This window comes from Dipodomys merriami, unplaced genomic scaffold (assembly GCF_024711535.1).
Source record: "Dipodomys merriami isolate MVZ:Mamm:240054 unplaced genomic scaffold, mDipMer1.0.p SCAF_41, whole genome shotgun sequence".
In the NCBI taxonomy this organism is placed as follows: domain Eukaryota; kingdom Metazoa; phylum Chordata; class Mammalia; order Rodentia; family Heteromyidae; genus Dipodomys; species Dipodomys merriami.
Window position 1 is genome coordinate 2,974,225 of NW_027205715.1, and position 22,102 is coordinate 2,996,326.

Consider the following 22,102-nt stretch of genomic DNA (forward strand, 5'->3'; position numbering starts at 1 on the left):
AACATTACACCATCCTCTTCTCACACAGATCCTCATCTTTATAAATGGCAATTCCAGTTTTTCTACTTGCTCAGATCAAAACCTGATTTCATTTTTTTAGTCCTCTCCTTGCCCACCTTATACTCAGTCTTTCTCATATAGCATCCTACTTCTATACTATACCTAGAATCTAGCTGCATCTCACCATTTACACTGTTAACATCCTGGTCCAAACCACCATTACCTCTTACTGAATTACTGAACACGCTTCTAACTGGTGCTTTTAGTTATCTATCACTTTGTAATGCTTCAGACTTTAGTGATTAAAAAGCAGCTTTTAGCTCTTGTGCCTGCCGTGCACAAACCATCCTGTTATGTGTCTGAAGAACAGCCCTGGACTTTAAATCCTGCTTCAACAATGATTAGTTTGGAGGTCTTATCCAAGTTACTTATCCTACAGATCTTCAGAGTCTTCAGTGGGAAAATGAGATTGGGGGTGGGGGAGGGGACAGGCTTGTTGGTTGTGGGGCTTGAACTCAGGGCCTGGATGCTGTCCCTGAGCTCTTCTTTGCTCAAGACTAGTGCTCTACCACTTTGAGCCACTGTTTCACTTCTGGTTTTTAGGTGATTAATTGGAGATAAGAGTCTCACAGCTGGAGCTAGGAAGGTGGCTTAGTGGTAGAGTGCTTGCCTTGCATGCATGAGGCCCTGGGTTTGATTCCTCAGTACCACATAAGCAGAAAAAGCCAGAAGTAGTGTTGTGGCTCAAGTGGTAGAACACTAGCCTTGAGCTGAAGAGCTGAGGGATAGTGTCCAGGCCCAGAGTTCAGGTCCCACAGCCAATCCAAAAAAGTAAAATAAAAAAGTCTCACAGCCTTTCCTTCCTGGGCTGGCTTTGAACTGTGATCCTCATATCTCAGCCTCATGAGTAACTAGGATTGATTATAGGCAAGAGCCACCAGCACCCAGCAAAATGAGATTTTTTTGTTGTTGTTGTTGTTGTTGGTTGTCGGTCAGTCTGGGGCTTGAACTCTAGGCCTGGGTGCTGTCCCTCAGCACTTCAGTTCAAGGCTAGTGCTCTACCACTTGAGCAACAGTACCACTTCTGGTTTTCTGGTGATGTATTGGAGATAAGAGTCTCATGGAAGTGGTGCTGTGGCTCAAGTGGTAAAGTGCTCGCCTGGAGCTGAAGAGCATAGGGACAGTGCCCAGGCCCAGAGTTCAAGCCCCACCACCAAAAAAAAAAAAGAGTCTCATGGACTTTTCCTGTCCGGGCTGGCTTTGAACCTTAATCCTCAGATCTTAGCCTCCTGAGTAGTGAGGATTACAGTGAGCCACTGGCCCCTGGCAGAAATTAGATTTAAAAAAAAATTTTTTTTAGTTATTGTTATAAACATGTTGTACATAGGTGTTATGTTTCGTAAGTCTGGTAAGAATACATTTCTCTTTGGATAATCACCCCTTCTTCGCTCTCTCTCCTAGTTTTTCCCTTCTGTTCCCACAAAAATGAGATTATTGAGGCTGGTATTAGGTGATAATATATAAAGAACCCATGTGGCATTCCTTACTATTGTCTTTTAAAATTATTTATTTATTTGCTTCTGATCTTTAAGTAATTATATGAAGGTGTTTCAATTCAACATGTCAATTTATGTGTACAGTGCTACTGTTGTCTTCTTAAAAAGTAGTTTGAGAGCCAGGCACCATAGGCTCACACTTGTATTTCTAGCTCCTCAGGAGGTTGAGATCTGAAGAGTGAGGTTCAAAGCCAGCCAGAGCAAGAAAGTCTGAAGGTTTTTATCTCCAGTTAACCAGCAAAAAAGCTGGAAGTGGAGCTGTGGCTCAAGTTGTAGGGTGCTAGTCTTGAGTGAAAAAGGTAAGGGACAGCATTCTAGGCCCAGTACATAAACACATAAGAAAAAATAGTTTGAGGGGCTGGGAAGGTGGCTCAGTGGTAGAATACTTGTCTAGCATGCATGAGGCTCTGGGTTTGATTCCTCCGCACCACATAAGCAGAAAATTCCAGAAGTGGCACTGTGGCTCAAGTGGTAGAGTGCTAGCCTTGAGCTAAAGAGCTAAGGCGCACAGCACTCAGGCCAAGAGTTCAGGTCCCACTACCGACAAAAAAAAGAAAAAAGAAAAAAAAAAGAAAAGTAGTTTGAGATGCTTATAGATGGATATAGAAATTAATATTATATTTATGATAGTATTAACATTTTTAGGTAATATTTTCATGTCTTTTTACTGTTTCCCCTCTCCTCCCAAGCTTGTTTCATAGGTATTTAGCATTCTTTTGCATGTGGAAATAGAAAATGGAAGCTCAGAGTTATGTACATTAATATTGGTGAGACACAGGGCTGTTGGGTGCTAAACCATTGCTCTATGAAAATCTGGGTCAAGGATGGGTAGATTAGGAGTTTACAGTGCTTGTAAGGTCACATCCCACATCTTGCATCTACACATCTGCTCCTAATTTAAAGACAAGTTTTTCTATTCAATTAATTCTCAAATAGGTGTCAAAGTCTTGTGTCTTGGGAAATTGCTCCTTAAGGGCTCTGATCCATATTTTATTAAACTCAAAGGCATGACTGGCCTAATGTTGCTCAGTTCTTTGTGAATCTGGGCAAATAACTAGAACAGATCATGGTTTTATAAACTTAAGTTTTTAAAATGGTGTTAATAGGTTATGTTTTATATAGGGATTTGGAAGCAATTATAAATTGCAAATGAGATGTTCTTTCTTGATTGCTCTTCTTTCAAAAATAGCCTGATTTATTTAGTAGATGTCCTTCTTTGACCTCCAGTCCTCTTGGAAAGGAGCTATCTATGCTGAACTGTTTTCTCTTGTGATACCTAGTAGAGTGATTGCTATAGCAGAGGGCAAGTGACACAAACAGATCTCTAAGGTTAGCCAAAGAACTGTCTCTTGCTGGAAACCTGTAGGTTTTGTTGCTTTTGTTGCTTTGGACTTTTTTTCTTTGTTCTCCCTTCCCCTTCCCCTTCCCCTTCTCCCCTCCCTCTCCCTTTCCCCTCCCTCTCCCTTTCCCCTTCCCTTCCCTTCCCTTCCCTTCCCTTCCCTTCCCTTCCCTTCCCTTCCCTTCCCTTCCCTTCCCTTCCCTTCCCTTCCCTTCCCTTCCCTTCCCTTCCCTTCCCTTCCCTTCCCTTCCCTTCCCTTCCCTTCCCTTCCCTTCCCTTCCCTTCCCTTCCCTTCCCTTCCCTTCTCTTCCCTTCCCTTCCCTTCCCCCTCTCCCTTTCCTCTCCCTCTCCCTTTCCCCTTCCCTTCCCTTCCCCCTCTCCCTTTCCCCTTCCCCTTTCCCTTCCCTTTTCCCTTCCCTTCCCCTTCCCCCTCCCCCCTCCCTCCCTCCCTCCCACCCACCCTCCATCCTTCCCTCCTCTCTCTCTCTCTCTCTCTCTCTCTCTCTTTCTTCTTTCTTTCTCTCTTTCTTTCTTTCTTTCTTTCTTTCTTTCTTTCTTTCTTTCTTTCTTTCTTTCTTTCTTTCTTTCTTTCTTTCTTTCTTTCTTTCTTTCTTTCTTTCTTTCTTTCTTTCTTCTTTCTTCTTTCTTTTCTGTCATGGAACTTGAACTCTGGGCCTGGGTGCTATCCCTCAGCTCTTCAGCTCAAGACTAGTGCTTTACCACTTGAGCTACAGCACTACTTCTGGTTTTCAGAGTGGTTTATTGGAGATTAGAGTCTCATGGACTTTTGCTGTCCAGGCTGGCTTTGAACCTCGATCCTCACATCTCAACCTCCTGAGTAGCTAGGATTACAGATGTGAGCCACCAGCACCTGGCCGGACTTTTCTTCTACTTAAGTATAACATCTATACAGAGAAGTGCACAAATCATACGTCTGTTACTCAATAAATTATCACAAATGGAACCCAAGATGAAGAAACATAATCAGCTCTATTCCAGCAAGCACTGTTGTGCTACTTTCTGTTTGATAACCCCCACTGGCAACAAAGGAACCATTATTGTGATTTCTGACATCTCTGATTTATTTTGCCTGTTTTTGAATTTTATATAAATCAAGTTATATAATATGTGCTTCTTTTGTGTGATGTTCTGTATATTGTTAAACGTAGTTCTTAGCCATTTATTTTAGTGGTTCCGTGGTATAACAGTGATTTATTTATCCATTGTAGCATCACTGAATATTAGGTATTTTCTAGCCATCCTTTATAAATAGTGTTGCCATGAACCTTCTTGCATGTTTTGGGCTTTTTTGGATACACCTCATAGGGAAACTGTCAGAGTATGTATGTGTTCAGCTTTGGAGCTGGAATTGTAGCTCAGTGGTAGAATGCCTCTACCTAGCAATTGAATTGGGTCCTGGGTTTACTCCATAGCACTGCAAGAAAGGAATAAAAATGTGTTGAGCTTTAACAGATATTGCCACAGGATTTTCCAAAATGAGTTTATCAGTGTATCATCACTGTTTGTTCTGTATTCTTGCCATACGTGGTATATCTTCTGTTTCTGAATTTAACTGTTCAGGTGACTGCATGGAATCCTGTGTTTTCACATGTAATTTTCTTCAAAATGATGGCAGGGTACTATTAACTCTACTTAGTTCTGTAATTATCTCTGTATTAGTACACCAACCACACAGTATGAAGGGCAGGAGGCTCCAAAATTGAACAGGTCTTGAGTTCCTGAGCCTGGGTTTCCTCTTTATGGAGACTTTCTTGAAGATCTGGTATAGAAAATGCTCAACATAGCCTGGCACCAGTGGTTCACGCCTGAAATCCTAGCTACTCACGAGGCTGAGATCTGAGGATCATGGTTCAAAGCCAGCCCGTGCAGGAAAGTCTGTGAGACTCCTGTCTCCAATAAACCACTCAGAAAACCAGAAGTGGCACTATGGCTCAAGAGGTAGAGTATTAGCCTTGAGCTGAAGAGCTGAAGGACAGCGCCCAGGCTCAGAGTTCGAGCCCCACTACCAACAAAGAAAAAGAAAATGCTGAACATAATGAAAAGCTTAGCACAGTGCTTGGCATGGAGCACATGCCCTACACATCTGGGCAATATTTGTACAGTTGTTAGTATTTAATATGCTACATGTTATGTAGTGTTATTTTAATCATCTTAATAATGGATTTTTAAAGTGATTCTCTTGACATTGCTAGGCTTTTTTTTTTTTTTTTGGTCAGTCACGGGGCTTAAACTCTTAGCCTGAGCTCTTCAGCTCAAGGTTAGCGCTCTTACCACTTGAGCCATAGTGCCACTTCCAGTTTTCTGGTGGCTAATTGGAGATAAGAGTTTCGCAGACTTTTCTGTCCAGGCTGGCTTTGAACCGCGCGTCTCATATCTCAGCCTCCTGAGTAACTAGGATTACAGGCTTGAGCCACTGGCATGCAGACTCTTTAGGTATAAACAAAAAAATAAATGACAATATCTGCCATATTATTTCTTGGATATCTTATTGTCAGGAATAAGGTTGTTGGAATTCACAGAGTCATTAGGAAGGTGACTTCATATCATTTTGAAATGTCTTTACCTTTAAGGAAAATATCTAGATTTGGATAATTCAATATAAACTCAAGGCTTAAAAGAACTTTTTCTAAGTAAATTTGAACTGGAATATGGTGGTTTCTGCAACATTTCTCCCTCAAGCTTTCCAGTAAAAGAAGAGCAAAGAAACATTGGTAGCATTTGTTTCTGGCAAGTTTTAATAAAGGAAATGATGCTTCAGTAGCATTGGATAGTTAATTTCCTCAGGTCATCATTGAATAAAGAGATACAACCTTAGGAATTGAAAGATAAGTTGTGATCTGAACAAAAATGACGTACTTTGAAGCAAGAAAGAGACTTATGGGTATGAGCCCTGATATCCCAGTTCTTGCATCTGGACAGTGTGAGGAAGAACTCCAGTATCTTTGACTTGTATGACAGTATGGAAGGTGTGAGCAGTGTGCAAATAAATTCTTGATGTATCTTAGCTAATATCTTTAAAGTAAAAGTAAAAGAAAAAAAAATAAAAGAAAAAAATTTTTAAAAAATAGATCATATTCAGCTCACTTCATTACTCTTTTTTTATTTTTTTTTTGGTCCAGTCGTGGGGCCTGAACTCTGGGCCTGGGCGCTGTCCCTCAGCTCTTCAGCTCAAGGCTAGCGCTCTACCACTTGAGCCACAGCGCCACTTCCAGCTTTTTTCTTTTTGCTTATGTGGTGCTGAGGAATCGAACCCAGGGCCTCAGGCATGCAAGGCAAGCGCTCTACCACTGAGCCACCTTCCCAGCCCCTCACTTCATTACTCTTGTTACCCCTTCCCACTTTTTAAACTTTCTTATAAATTCTTAGTTTCATTATGTCCTTTTAATTTTTTCATTATGTCCTTTGTATATGTGTATGACGTATACTTCCATCATATTATATCCTCTGTCTTCTCTTTCCTCCCTCCCATTGGCCCGCTCCTGACTATAGTCCATCTTTTATATTTTTTAGATCTAGATTCTGCATATGGGAGAAAATATGCAATATTTATTTTTTCTGAATCTGGCTTATTAATAATGAATAGTTCCATCTATTTTCTTTTCATCCATTTTCTGCACATAGCTTGATTTCATTCTTTATAGTGGAATAATATTTTGTCTATATACACACATAATTTCTTTATCAATTCCAGATGAATTGATAAAGCGCCTAGGATGTTAGACACCTAGACTGATTCATAACTTGCCAGCATTTGCTGCTTATTTTCTTGATGATAGCCATTCTGGTGGGAGTGAAATGGAATCTGTTTTTGTTAGTATTTTCTTTGTGCTTATCCAAATTTTAAAACAGTATTTAAAGGTAAATTTAGCCTCATTATAGTCTAGTGAATGTGTTGGTTAGTTAATGGGCAATACCGTAATGTATTGTCTAGAAAATGACTTAGCAAACAACATACTTCCTGAAAAAGTTGAACTGCCTAACAATTATGAATAACAATGGTGACATTCTATGCTGTGATGTATGTGAACTGTTCGGTGTAGTTGAGAAATTTTTTATTTTGATAAGAGACTCAATACCATATTTCATCAGACAAGTTTTCTACTGTGTGTGTGTGTGTGTGTGTGTGTGTGTGTGTGTGTGTGTGTGTGTGTGTGTGTGTGTGTGTGTGTGTGTGTGTGTGTGTGTGTGTGTGTGTGTGTGTGTGTGTGTGTGTGTGTGTGTGATTAGGGTTTGAATCATGACTATGCTTGCTAGGCATTTCTGATACCTAACATCTCAAGATACTTATTAAATTCAATGGTATGTCATAGTTTGGCAGCATTTTTTTCCCTAGTGGCACATAAAATGACATTGTATCTTATAATAGATGATGCATTAGATTTGATGAAATTCAGTAAAATATAGAGTGACAGTTTGAATCTGAAAACTCCAGGCTAGATGATTCTAAGTTATGTACTATGGCTCCCTGGCAGTTCCTAGGGAATTAGCCTGGTTCACACGATGGGGTTTAAATTGGATTTCAGATGTAGAAAGAAAGCACTCTGCTTTTTTCTTTCTATCTTTTTTTTTTCTTTTTTGCCCCGGGGTTGGGGCAGGGAGGGGGGCTGGTGGAACCATGGAGGTGGTTCTTGTCCTAGGGCTTGAGCTCAGGGCCTGGGTGCCTGTCCCTTGACTTTTCTTTGCTCAAGGCTAGTGCTCTACCACTTGAGTCACAGCTGTGCTTCCAGCTTTTTGGAGCTTATTGTAGGTAAGAGTTTCACAGTTTCCTGCTCAGGCTGACTTCAAACTGTGATTGATCGTCAGATATCAGCCTCCTGAGTAGCCCAGATTACTGGTGTCAGCCACCAGCACCAGCTGCTAACACTTTTAAAAACAAGAGGGGCTGGGAAGGTGGCTCAGTGGTAGAGTGCTTGCCTTGCATGCTTGAGGCCCTGGGTCCAATTCCTCAGCACCACATAAGCAGAAAAAGCCAGAAGTAGTGCTATGGCTTAAGGGGTAGAGGGCTAGCCTTGAGCTGAAAAGCTGAGGGACAGCACCCAAGCCGAGTTCAGGCCCACAACCGACAAAAAAAGAAAGAAAAAAAGAAAAAAAATCCCAGCTTTAAAGGTCCTTCCATTTTATTTTCACAATGTATTATACATGAGCACTTTATATTCTGTGTACCATTCTGATACTGCAGGTATGTAGACCCACTTAAGAAAACTGCTACTCACTCAGATATGACCTCTGTCAGTAGTATACATCTTTACAGTTTCCTGGGGTACTTACACATATTTACATGTTTACACCATGTCAATATATTATCAGCCATAGATGGCATCATTGTATGAACTAGCTTCAAAAGTTTGACATTGTTTTTGTTTTATGTTCTACCCACTTTGGCACTTTTCCTATGTTACTACATAATAAAAAGTCTATGTTATTTTGATAGTGGCTATGTTAATATTCTACCATAGGAATGGCCCAAGTATTCTATGCATTTTATCCATGAAGAATAAGTCAGATAGTAATTAGTTAGGTTGCATTTAGAGGAACTTGGCCTTCTTATTTCCCGTGAATGGGTTTTTATTATTCTTTTGGTGTTTTTACTGTGCTTTTATAGCCACATAATTGCAAATCAATACCTTTTGTTCCATCTTGCTTACATAAAGCCAAACCATTCCACTTGGAAATTAAACTCTCTTCTTTCTATATTGTCATCACCTTTTCTCTTCACTCTAGACTGGTTTTGTTGAGAGTTCCCGTTAAATCCCTTCTCCATTAACTAGAAAGGGACAACTTTTGGGGGGGAGGAGAAGGAAGGTGTCGGTCATTGGGTTTGAACTCGAGGCCTAGGCACTGTCCCTGAGCTCTTTTGCTCAAGGTTAGTTAGCACTCTGCCATTTTGAGCCATAGCACCACATCTGGGAAAAGGTTTTTATGCACCTCTACTTAGGCCTTGTTCAACAGTAGGTGCTAAGTAAAAGTTTGATGTTCCTCCTGCCATACTCCTACTTCCCAGAGTGGCTGATTTGGAAAGGCTTTCCTCTATTTGAGAAGCCTATTCTCAGTCCATTCTCTGGGAGGCTGCTGTTTCTCCTCACCCTCCAGATTCCTGGTAAGCCCCTCATTTTCTCTCTGGCTCTGGTATCTTATTTCCAGCTCCTGTTGGCCACTCCTGTCATCCTATCCTAGTTGTCCCTACTGTGGTTTGGCCAACTCCTCCTCCCCTCCCCCGTGCAGGGAAACCAAGAGGTGTTTGGAATGTTACTCCACACAGCATACTGGCGCCCACTTTTCCTCAAATGCCCTGGCTGTGGCATTCCAGCTCCTTTGCTGAGGAATGTTTGTGTGCACAGCCTGTTGATGGGTAACTGGCTCATGCGTAGTGAAATAGCAGCTTGGAGGGCAAGTAAAGGAGAACTACTTTTCAAAACAAGAGCATTAGGCAAAATTAATTTAAATGGAAATTTGACGCCGGCAAGCCAAATACGTTTTAAGTGATTAATTTTAAAAATTAGATTTTTTTAGTACTGGAAAACATTCGTCCAGACTATTCAGGATAGCTGAACAATGGTGTCCTTGAAGAAGTACCTTACTGCTGTCCTTTTCCCTCCTCTTGTGCCCCTGCTTAGGTTGCTGGCTTGACAGGTATGATACTTCCTTCTTCAAATGGATGGAATCTTTAGCTTTTGGTAACTCTAATTAGTAAGGTGGCTGTCTTATAGAACAATCCTCAACAGTGTTATTAAAACCTTTAGAGGATAGATCACAGTAAAAATGTGCTGGCCTGTGTTATTATAAAAAAATTAGATGAGACTTTCTAGACAGCACAAATTAAAACAGCTTGTTTCTTCAGCATTGATATATATGTATATATGTGTGTATGTATATATATATATATGTTTGTATGTATAATTGTGTGTGTGTCCATTGTTGTTCAACATCATAATAGTTTTATTTCTTTGTAAAGTAACAGCAGCAAACAGGTACTGGCCACGTGTTGGGCTGTGAGGAAGTGCAGTTGACTTCTATCTCACTAGGTTCCACATCTATGAAATTAACCAATCACTTACCAAAAATAAGGAGAGAAAAATTATATCTGCAGCAAACATGTGTGGACTTTTTTCTTGCCATCATTCTTTAGACAATACAACTATTTACATGACATTTACATTGTATTAGGTATTATGTCACCTAGAGATGATTTAAAGTATGTGCCTAAGTTTTGTGCAAATTTTATTTAAAGCACTTGAGCATCTGCAGAAGTTAGTATGTGCAGGGATCCTGGAACACTGCCCCATTGATGCAGAGAACAATGTACTGTTTTTCTCTCCATTTAATCTTTATCCCAAACCTGTAGAGTCAATGTCATTTTTATTCCCATTTCATAGCTAAGACGCTGTGCTTAAAAGCACCAATGTGCTTATAACAGCTAGCAAGAAGTGGAGCCAGTGGCCCATGCCTGTAATCCTAGCTACTCAGGAGGGGGTAGGGGTTGTTGAGCTGGGATTTCTAACCACCACTCTCCTCTGTGGTGATGTCTTCGCAAGTAGGAAGTAGGTAAGCAGGTTAGAATGTGACAAAGATCACAGGAGTCAGACCTGCTGTAGTGAACTTGGTATATGGCTTCGTCTTTCTACGGATGTTCATATGTAAAATGTATATAAAATATCTACTTCATAGAGTTGTGGAGTTAATACATGGGAATTCAGACAGTGCTGGATACATTGCAAATGCTCAATAAGTGTCATTATTTTTTTTTTGTCTCTGGATGCCTTCACTTACACAAGACTCACAAGATGGCTGCTGTATTCAAGGGTAAAGAGAGAGGAAGAAGGCTGAAAGCTCATGCTAGGCTCTTTTTCCCTCCTCCCTCCCACCCTTTATATAAAAAAAACAGTTCTGAGCCAGGTGCTGATGGCTTACACCTGTAATCCTAGCTACTCAGGAGGCTGAGATCTGAGGATCACAGTTCAAAGCCAGCCCAGGCATGAAAGTCCGTGAAACTCTTATCTCCAATAAACCACTCAGAAAACCAGAAGTGGTGCTGTAGCTCAACTGGTAGAGCACTAGCCTTGAGCTGAAGAGCTGAGGGACAGCGCTCAGGCCCAGAGTTTAAGCCCCATGACCGACCAAAAAAAAAAAAAGTTCTGAGAAGCAGAATCTGTCTCCAAAGAAGCTAGCAAACTTTGTCTCCATTCCTGACTGTAATGGAGGTGGGAAAAGTTACACCAGTGGCATATACGAGCCACCTCCTGGGCCTACTATGAAGGTTTATAGAATCTGTAGTCTAACTGGTATCACTTCAGGTATCTTGAGATTTGCTGCAGTGAGAATACTTTTATCAGAGACACCAGCACATGCTACCCATGGTCCTCTTCCCCCGGAGCTAGTTGTTGAAAACATACTAGCACACCAGAAGTAAGGAATGCTTGGACCATTTGTACATAACAGGCAGACATAGTCTAACAGGCTCTTGTTGACTGCCCTGTATCCATGTCCCTGTACTGATAATTTTGTATTGCCTAAGAATGATGTTATGAGAAACTTAGATAAAAACTTCCCTACCTCTGCTCAGGTCTATTTAACTTCATGTGCTGGCCTGAAAGGTGACAAGGAATAGAAGTAAGAAACAAGGAATGAGAATAGACATTGATTGGGTCAACCAGCTAGCAGCAGCTATTGGAATCAGTAAACTGCATGCGTGTGTGCGTGCGCGTGCGTGCGTGCGTGCGTGTGTATGTGTGTACCAGCTTATTTTTTTTACTCAAAGCTAGTATTCTACCACTTGAGCCACAGTTCCACTTCCAGATATTTGGTGGTTAGTTGGAGATAAGAGTCTCATGGACAGCCGGGCGCTGGTGGCTCACCCCTGTAATCCTAGCTACTCAGGAGGCTGAGATCTGAGGATCGCAGTTCAAAGCCAGCCCGGGCAGGAGAGACCGTGAGACTCCTATCTCCAATAAACCACCAGAAAACCGGAAGTGGCGCTGTAGCTCAAGTGGTAGAACGCTCGCCTTGAGCTGAAGAGCTGAGGGACAGTGCCCAGGCCCAGAGTTCAAGCCCCACGACCGACAAAAAAAAAAAAAAAAAAAAAAAAAAAAAGAGTCTCATGGACTTTTATGCCCTGGCTGGCATTGAAGCACAATCCTCAGATCTCAGCTTTCTGAGTAGCTAGAATAATAGATGTGAGTCACCAACACCCAGCTTGCTTATCTCCTTTTAATGCCAGTGGTCACTGAGGATAAGAGCTGAGGGGAACCTCTTGGGACCCTTTCATTTGACTGATGGGAATCTAAGGCTCCAGGAGGATGTATTTTTCTCTGCCAGGGGTGGCATCCTCTGGCCTGCTGCAGGCCATATAAGGCCCACAAAAATCATTGGTATATGACAGCACAGACCCATATGTTTCTTGTATGCTTCTTATCCTTTGCCTGTATCCTGCCTGTATTGATAATTTTGTATGGGCTAGGAATGAGGTGGTAAATCTTCATATGGCCCTTGGCAGAAAAGGTTTCCCACCTCAGCTAGAACCAGTGAGAGAAGTCACCTTCCTGGAATCCCAGTGTCCTTCATACAGTGTTAATTCTCTAGAACCACAGTGTAAACACTCCTTTCTGCTGCCTGCCCCTAGTCTCTAGTATACTACACTCATATTCACTCTGATCTTCCTTTTGTAACTTTCATGTTTCTGTATGTAACTCTTCCCAGAAGATAGCAAACTCTTTAGGGGAGGCGGGGAGCAAGCTCTGTAGGCTGATTTCTTACCCCTGCATGGATGGGTATACACACTTTGTGCATCTGAGTTAATGGCTTTTACACTGACTTTACCATCTTCAGACCCAGAAAATGAATCAATAACTGTTACTTTAATGTGGACTTAAGTTAGGAATGTCAGCTGAGCAGAGACTAAAGCCTGTAATCCTATCTTTTGGGGAAGTAATGGGGCATCATTGTTTGAAGCCAATCTGGGGTGGTGCGGGTTGGGGAGAGGAGGACTTGAGACTCCAACCTACGGCTGCATGCAGCGGTGCATGCCTGTCATCCCAGCTATGTGGTTGAATAAACACATGTTGAACTAGGATTGTGGCCCATGCCAGCCTAGACATAAAACAGACAAGACAGTCTCTTGTTCGATAGAATACCTATCTTATCAGGTGTAAGCCCCTGAGTTCAAAACCCCAGTACCACATCATGGATGGATGGATAGATGGATGGATGGATGGATGGATGGATGGATGGATGGATGGATGGATGGGTGGATGGATGGATATATCTGAACCTAGTATTATGATGTTAATGGTTCAGTTTCCTTAGCTGTCTGTGCTATAGTTGATGGAAACAGGAGTTCCACTGATAAAAGCAGTAGCCTCACTGGTATGAAGACATGGGAGGAAGCCCTGATAGGCAGAGAATGAAGCTGAATGCTGGAAGGATGTGCCTTTCCAGAAATTGTCATTAGGTCATCAGAAAGGCTTATCAAGCCTCCTTTTTGTGGTTGATACAATTCTTGTCATCTCTATTTAAAAGTACATAGATATTTTCTATAAAAATAAGTGGAGATGGAGGTTATGAAATGAGGGAAAGCAATAAGCAAAGAAAAGAGGTATAAAACAGAAGCTGAGGATGGTTGTAGTGAATTCTAGTGAATGTGGGGTTGGTGATAGTAGGAGGTGCTTCATAGGGTGAATTTGGAGAGAGGGTCTCTGTACTTTCTGCTGCTCTGTGTGGAGAATTTTTCTCCCAGGTAGCCACAGGAGCAGTGTCTTAATCTGTTTTCAGGCCTTTATTCAAAGCTATAAGGAGGCTTCCCTGAACCACTCTAATTAGACAAGCACACCTGTGTGCCTCATCCCCTTTCCTACTTCATTTTTCTTGACATGCTTGTTACAATTGACCAAAGTATATTGTTTGATTATTTATCTTTCTTGGTGACTCTCTTCATAAGCATACACGCTCCTCGAGTACAGGGATTTTTCTGTTGTCCTGTGCCCCCTCAACATCTAGAACAGAGCTTCTGTATGTATTTGTCATAGACTCAGTCCTAGATAGCAGTCATAGAAAACTCAGTTACAGACAACAGTCCTATTGGATTGAGCAATAAGAATTTGTTCTGGAGGCTGGGAAGTACATCATCAAGGTGAGGGTTCTCTTTCTGTCTGACAGCCACCTTCTCACTGTATCCCTAACATGATATATAGAGGGCTGATAATGATTCTTCTTTCTTCTCCCTGCCTCCCTCCCTCTCTCCCTCTCTTTTCTTTTCTTTCTCTCTCTCTTTCTCTTCTTTTCCCCTCTCCCTTTTTTCCTTTCTTCTCCTTTTTTTTAAATAGGAAAACTATACAAGAGATTCTTCTTTTATTTTTTAATTAATCCAGTCTTGTACCTGGTCTCTTGTTGTATTCATGGTAAGAAAAATGTATTTTATTGATGCTGTGAAATAAATATTTGAGGAAATTTTGACTAGGAAATTGAGTCCTCGTGTTTCTGTTGAAGAGAGATACATTTCTGTGATTTTTTTTTTTTAATTTTTATTTTTTCCATTCATGGTCCTTGAACTCAGGGCCTGCGTACTGTCCCTGAGCTTCTTTTGCTCAAGGCTAGCACTCTACTAGCGCATTCTGTGATCTTTTTAAAAAATTTCTTCACATGCTGAGTACTGTTCTTGACCAATTCTATACTGCCTTTATCCACAGCCAAGTTATGTCAGTGATGTGGGGCCCCCTGGTCGAAGCTCTCTGGATAGCATTGAAATGGCCTATGCCCGGCAGGTAAGTGCTGTGCTCAAGTAAGATTAATACAGCAAGATCCTGTGGGCTTTGGAGGAGTCAAAGAGAACAACAGTTTTATGTGAAAGTCAAACCTGAAAGCAAGTTGTGATTTTTTGTTGTTGTTGTTTTTTGAAGGACTGGTTAATATTTTACCATATATGGCACTGGAGACTTCTATTAAATAGAATAATAGAGTGACTCACATTTGATGTGGGGAAATTGCAATTTGCCCTCTCCACTGGCCAGAGTATCCCATTTTACACTGTTAACAATAGCTGCATTTAAAATGAAGCTGTAAATAACTTCATTGAATAGCAAATTGAGTTCTGTATTAACTGAATAACCTGGTCAGCTGATGGTAGAGTTAAAAATCCTTCTTTCACCACTTGTTGAAAGAAATGTTCTAAATGCTTTTTGGCCTTGGCAAGCAAAGTGTCCTGAGCACTACTTGGTATTGTTGTCTTGAAGAAGCTTCTGGTGCATTGGGAATCATGCTTCGCTTGTTGAATATGACCATATGATAGATGAATTACAGGCATCAGCCACCGGGGCCCACCTTCTGTTTGCATTTAATTTTTCTCTTTTTCTTAAATCTCCTGTACATCAATACCTTTAAGTTCAACATTTATTATATGGCCAACTCCATCCATTGCCATGGCCACCATCAGGAGGCCAGCCCAATGGAATTGTAAATGTCTGAGGAGAGAAATGATGTCATGTCTACATCTTCAAAGACTAAAGCTTCATAGTACTTAACAGCATTTAGGACTCTGTTTATCTGTCTGTCCCTTCCAGAGGAGAATGAATCCTTAAGTACCTGTATTGAACACAGCATATTACAAAGGGAGACACCTAAGAACCACTCACTATTATTGAGTGTATAAACATTGCCTTAGAGGTTAAAAACACTTCATTTAGCCTCTGTAACAGCCCTGGAAACTAAATGAAATTATTTCTATTAAGTAGAGGAATTTCAGGTCCAGTGGGGTCATGATTTGGCTAACCTCGGTGCTCTGGGCAATACTTCCTTAGTATAGCAAGGACTTCAGATACAGAGTGAAGACTTCCATAGGAGTAGAACTTACTAATTTTTACCATTATCACTTTAGTACTTTAAAAGCAAAATCCAAAGTAATAATGACCTTTCCTCTACCTTAAACATCCCTCCCTTCCCTCCTTTTGTATCTTCTTCCTTTTGATGCAGTGTTTTTACCTAAGGAGCAGAGATTCTTTCCCAGAGAAATGAATATTGTAAGTGAATAGCAAATATCTGTGGAGGGTGCCTGTGACCTGGTCCCTTTCTCAGTCCATAAGCCTTGGATCTGGAGTCATTTGCTCTTTTGACCCAGGCTTTGGCATAATTTTTAGGAAGCAGTATAGTATCGTGCTCTCCCCGCCTTCTCTCCCCCCCCCCCCCCCCCCCAGGTCATGGGGCTTGAACTCTGGGCCTGGGCGCTGTTCCTCAGCTCTTCAGCTCAAGGCTAGCATTCCACCAATTGAGCCACAGTGCCACTTCCAGTTTTCTGAGTTGTTTATTGGAGATAAGAGTCTCATGGGCTTTTCCTGCCCAGGGTGTCTTTGAACCTCGATCCTCAGATCTCAGCCTCCTGTGTAGCTAGGATTACAGGTGTAAGCCACCAGCATCGGGCCAGTGTAGTGCCTTATATTGCCAGTTTCTTCATTGCTCCTTGCCCCTTAAAGATACATAGAGGAGTGTCAGAGCACTCCTGTCCCAGGGCCACCTTGCACCTATTCTTTGGGTGTTTGGAAGGCTGGGGTAGCAGTTAGCTTGGGTATGTTGCCCACAGAGCAGGAGAGCCAGCCCTGTGGACAGCCCAGCCACAGAAAGAAGAAAGAAAAAGTTGGCAGAAGCTTCTACTAACTCTTTGTTGGCATTAGAACTACTTCAGGATGTTTTAAAAAGAATAAAAATAGAAATTGTGCCATTTATTTTGCTTTCCATCATTTCAGATTTATATCTATAATGAGAAGATTGTGAATGGGCACCTGCAGCCTAACCTCGTGGACCTCTGTGCTTCTGTGGCAGAGCTGGATGATAAGGTAGCGCCAGAGCTATTGAGTGAAGTTGGGTGTTCAGAGGGGATTAGCAGTTCACTGACTTGGCTGAAATGTTCTGAGGAAACACTCTCTTCTATATGATACAATATTAACTATTTCTCCGTTTTCTTTTCCTAAGGCTCAGGGTGGGTTTTGCTTGTTTGTTTTTATTATTTCTTTAAAATTGATCTTCAAATTGGCCAAGCCAGGGTCAATTAAGTTGTAAGAGTTCTAGAGCTGTTTGCTTTCCAGGCCTGTTGGGCTCTGACTACTTGCTCAGGAGTTTCCCTCCGCAGATAGGCTAACTTCAGGGGTTCTTTAAGGAGGACTGAAATGCAGGATGTAGTTTATGCTAGCCCCTTGAACTTGACTCATGTGAGATCTTTATCCCTACCCTCAAGAACCAAGGTTTAGGTGTCTAGGGAAAGGTAGGGAGGGAAGGATTAGGGGAATAAGCATCTATACCCAGATTTTTTTTGGTCATTTTTCTCAAAAATGCATCTGGCTTTTCTTAAAAAGTAAAATATAAGGAAATAAAATATAAAGGTCTTCCTTTCTAAAGAAGAAAAGGAATTCAGCAGTACCTTACCACCTAGAGCAAGTCACATTGCTGTAATTCTGTAGCTTTCGTGTTTGAGGGAAACCTTGAGAACAGACTTTTCTCTTGTTTTCAGAAAAAGTGTAAACTGTGTTTCTACAATAGCTGCTTGAGAGAGGCTCAGGAAACCCTTTTAAGGAGAAATTGATAGCTAAGAGGACTCTGGGGAGAGCAAGGGGCTGCTGTGTGGGGTATACAAAAGAAAGAATGCTGTGCCTTCCAGGAACGGGCTTTTGAAGGGAGTAAGTAGGAGGTTGTGACACAACATGGGTTAGAGCGGTGGCCCTGGAGAGTCTCTGGAAAGACAAAAACCTTTATTATTTAGGTTAAACTCATACTTTAAGCCTTGGGAGACTTAAATACCCTTCTAAGGACTGAAAATCGGCACTTGTGTTTAAACTCCCATTGCTCTGGACAATCTTAAATGTGTTGGCTTTTTCTTAAGGGGTGACCCACTGAGATTCAGTGTTCCTGTTGCTTTATGTGTCAGTAACTATGTAGGTGGTTATGTCAGATTGGAATGGTAACTGGTCTGAAAACCAGCTTAGGGGAACGTGGGGCATGATCATCAGTGGACAGAACACTGATGGCTGGCAGGGCTCTTCAGCACTGAACTTGGGCTCTCATACAGAAAACATTTACCTCACCCCTCTCTTCATCCTGCCACTGTTGAGGTCAGAGTATTCTAAGCCAAATAATTTTACTAGCTCTGAAGCTTTTGTCACATGCAGTCTCATTTATGTACAGAGCATCTCTGACATGTGGACCATGGTCAAACAAATGACAGATGTATTATTGGCACCGGCAACTGATGCCCTGAAGAGCCGCAGCAGTGTGGAGGTGCGCATGGAGTTTGTTAGGCAGGCCTTGGGATACCTTGAGCAGAGGTAAGGCAGCCATTACACAGCATAGCTGGCTATCTAAATACCCTGAGGTCAACTGTTTCTCTGGCTTCAGTAGTCCTAGGGCAGAGTGTGCTGTAGCTGGTGTAATTTAAACAGATTGACTAAGCCTGAGAGGTAATTCTGTGCTTAGAAACATTTCTCCATCAGGTCTGTTTGTGTAGTGTTTTTAGATCTCATATGGATAGAAGAATTCAGATGCAGACATTTGCACAAAAGAATACACATTTAAATATAAAGAACTTGATGCATTTTATGCAATTCAGAAATAGAAATACCTTGCCTTTAACTGATTTCAAAAATAGCTATTCCTTTTATTAATAGGTTGACTATATAATGAATGTTATATTCAAAGTTAATAATCAGCGAGTATAAATAAAATTTCATACATCATCAAAAAAAAAGGGAAAGATTCATCCTTGTAGTCACATATGATACTATTTCCTTCCTTTGTAAATAGTGATGTTGCTTCATTGGGTGTAGGTGCTACATTTTGTTTGTGTATTCATCCACTAACAGCATCTTTACATTTTTAAAGGCTGTCAGGTTAACCTATAATAGAAAATAGCCCTTCAAATCTTCAGCTAAAAAAGATCTCACGTGGAAGGTCACAGGAGAGCACATTGTTAGACTTCTCTTTTTCTTTCTCTTCTGTTTCTTTATATGGAGCTATTGTGAAGGCCTTAGGCTATAATCCCGTTTGCTGATGTGATTCAGCCATTACTCTTTAACTCTTGTTTTCTGCAGCATTTAAAGTTTTACTTCTAGCAATCTTACCATCTTAAAACATTAGAGAGGCCCCCTTAACTTCACTTTCCTCTGACTCCACTGAGTTAACCCCTATGAGGCTGGGCCTTACCCTGCTGCTAATGCCTGTGTTTTGTGCCTTGGCTTTTTAGCCACCTCCTCACTAATGGGAGTTGGTTGCTGAGGGGTTTGTGGCTGTGTCCTTGTGCCCTAACCATTGTCCCTTTCATTAGCAGGGCCAGGGCCATTCATCCCTCCCTGTGGACACTCCTTCTAGCTCTGAATGGGCCAGCAGGGGTTGTCAAGAGTGTGCAATAGACTCTCTTTATTTCTGAGACAGAGTGCTGGGCCTTTCCCTGCTGGCTTTGGAAAAGAAAGCCCAGTTGAATGTACTGACTAAATTGCAGCTCTTTGCCACTGAAACACTGCACCTGCCAGCAGCCTTGTAGTGTGGTGGTTCTTTTTCAACAAAATAATACTTCATTAGGAAGTCATACGATTTCCATGTATGTAACTGAGGTAATTCAGACTTTGTATAGCAGAGAATAAGGTTTTTATGCCAAATACTGTATTGATTATACAATAGCCACATGAAATGAACACCATCCAAGATATACTCACTAGCTTTCATTCCCTTGTTAAGAAAAATCTTAAACTCAGATTGCCTTTTTTTTTTTAAAGTTCTTCTGCCCAGTTATAAAAGATATGTAAAATAATTTATCAAACTTTGACTGCTTCTTTGTGATAAAGCTTTGGGTATATTGATCTTCAGCCATAGAGAATCTTTTGTATATAGCAATATTTATTCCTTATAAATCAGCAAAATATGAACCATATTTTTAAAAATCCTAGGAATTCTTTTAAATGAATGTATGTACATAATTAACTGCTCATTATTGTTTTTCCCATTAAACCTAATCCTTAACATTGCTGTTCAACTTCACCAATCATACTAGGCATCATTTCTTTGTTTTACATCTCTGATAAGCCATCTTATTCTATTATTTACTATTTTATTTTTCATTTAATTCAAAACGTTTTTTTTTTGTTCTACAATGTCCCTTGACAGAATTTTTTGGAGCTATTTTGGAGTGTCCTGAACATTATATCTTTTATCCTTCTAGTGTATCTATCTCTAGGACATCTTTTTTTAAGGACTTATTTATTTAACCCTTTGACAAATGTGGTATCTTAGAATAACTATATTTGATTTTAAAGTAATTTTGCTGATACTGTTTGGCTAACAGTATATGTACAATATTTCAAATGATTTTTTTATGTACCAGATGGCAAAGTAGGCCCAGTCCCAAATAATTTTTCAAACATAAAGCCAGAAATGTTGAGAAACTACAGGGTTGTTCTGTCTCTTCTCAGCCACGTTCCACAGTAAAGCAGGCTATGTATTTTGAAGCCCACAAGGAATTCAGACTTCTTCAGCTTGGGCCCTTGTCAGCTCATGAATTGTCTTCATTCAAGTTGGAAGAGATCATATTGGACATGTATTTGTTTGAGCTCTTTATTCTCTTAATCTTTTAAATAGTTCCAGCAATGAGGAGCTCATTACACTTCTTAAATTAATTTGTGGACCCAGGTGCTGGTGGCCCATGCCTGTAATTCTAGCTACTCAGGAGGCTGAGATCTGAGGATCATGATTTGAAGCCTGCCTGGTCAGGAAAGTCCATGAGAGTCTACCTCCAAAAGCAATAAAAAAGCAATAAGTAGAGCTATGGCTGAAGTGATAGAGCACTAGCTCAGGGACAGTGCTCAGGCCCTGAGTTCAAGCTCCACGATTCACACACACACACACACACACACACACACACACACACACACACACACACACACACACACACACACACACACACACACACACACACACACACACACACACACACACACACACACACACACACACACACACACACACACACACACACACGGACAATGCTCAAGCCTCAGGAATGACTGACACATGCATGCAAGCGCATGTGTACACACACACACATACACACAAACACACACACACTCACCATCTAGTCTGGAATCATAAGGCAATTGTGTAGCCTGTAGGATATTATACCAGACAGCTGGCCTGGATTTGTTTTGTTTTGTTTTGTTTCTTTGGTACTGGGGATTGAGCACAGGTTCTTGTCTATACTAGACAAGTGCTCTGCCACTGAGCTATATATATCCTCAGTCTTGGCATAGGCTTTTTTTTAAGTCTCCCACGAAAACGAAAAAAGGTGGTAGAACTATCTACCCTACCTAAAGAAAATATATGACTATTATAGCTGTCGTGTATTTCCTGAATTGGATCCTGAATTTAAAAAGAAAATAAACTTAAGTGACATTGTGGCTCAAGTGGTAGAATGCTAGCCTGAGCTGAAGAGCTCAAGGACAGCACCCAGGCCCTGAGTTCAAGCCTCACAACCATCACCCCCGCCAAAAAAAAATCATATTCTGGGGCTGGGAAGTTGGCTTAGTGGTAGAGTGCTTGCCTTGCATGCATGAGGCCCTGGGTTCGATTCCTCAGCACCACATAAGCAAAAAGAAAAAAGCCGAAAGTGGCACTGTGGCTCAAGTCATAGAGCATTCACCTTAAGCTGACGAGCTGAGGGACAGCGCCCAGGCCCAGAGTTCAGCCCCTATGATCAACAAAAGAAAGAAGAAAAAAAAGAAAATAAACTTCAAGGGGAGGGATAGTGAGAAAAAAACAAGGGAGTGTGTAATAGTGCCTGACCTTATATAACTGTATATCATCTTTACAACAAAATAAAAAATTTTAAAAGGAAATAAACTTATAAAGGACATCATTAATAAACTTGAATATATGTTATATCTTAGATAACAATACTATGTTGGGCTGGAAAGGTGGCTCAATAGTAGATTGCTTGGCTTACATGCATGAAGCCCTAGGTTCAATTCCTCAGCACCACATAAGCAGAAAAAGCCAGAAGTGGCGCTGTGCCTCAAGTGGTAGAGCACTCACCTTGATCTGAAGAGCTCAGGGACAGCGCCCAGGCCCAGAGTTCGAGCCCCATGACGGACAAAAACAAAAAACAATAGAATGTTAATGTTAATTTTTTGGTATTATAATGGCATTAAGGTTAAAAAGGTAAAATATCCCA

The 22,102-nt window shown here is 41.1% G+C and overlaps 1 protein-coding gene across 3 annotated transcripts in view; it reads left to right on the forward strand.

Annotated features, from left to right (window-relative positions):
• Positions 1 to 22,102, forward strand: part of Nup93 (nucleoporin 93) — a 111,185-nt gene that overhangs the window by 73,444 nt on the left and 15,639 nt on the right. For all 3 annotated transcript variants that reach the window (XM_069992337.1, XM_069992338.1, XM_069992339.1), the window contains 3 exons: positions 14,595 to 14,669; positions 16,641 to 16,730; positions 18,073 to 18,212. In XM_069992337.1, coding sequence (XP_069848438.1) covers positions 14,595 to 14,669; positions 16,641 to 16,730; positions 18,073 to 18,212 — 305 coding nt within the window. The remainder of the gene's footprint in view (positions 1 to 14,594; positions 14,670 to 16,640; positions 16,731 to 18,072; positions 18,213 to 22,102) is intronic.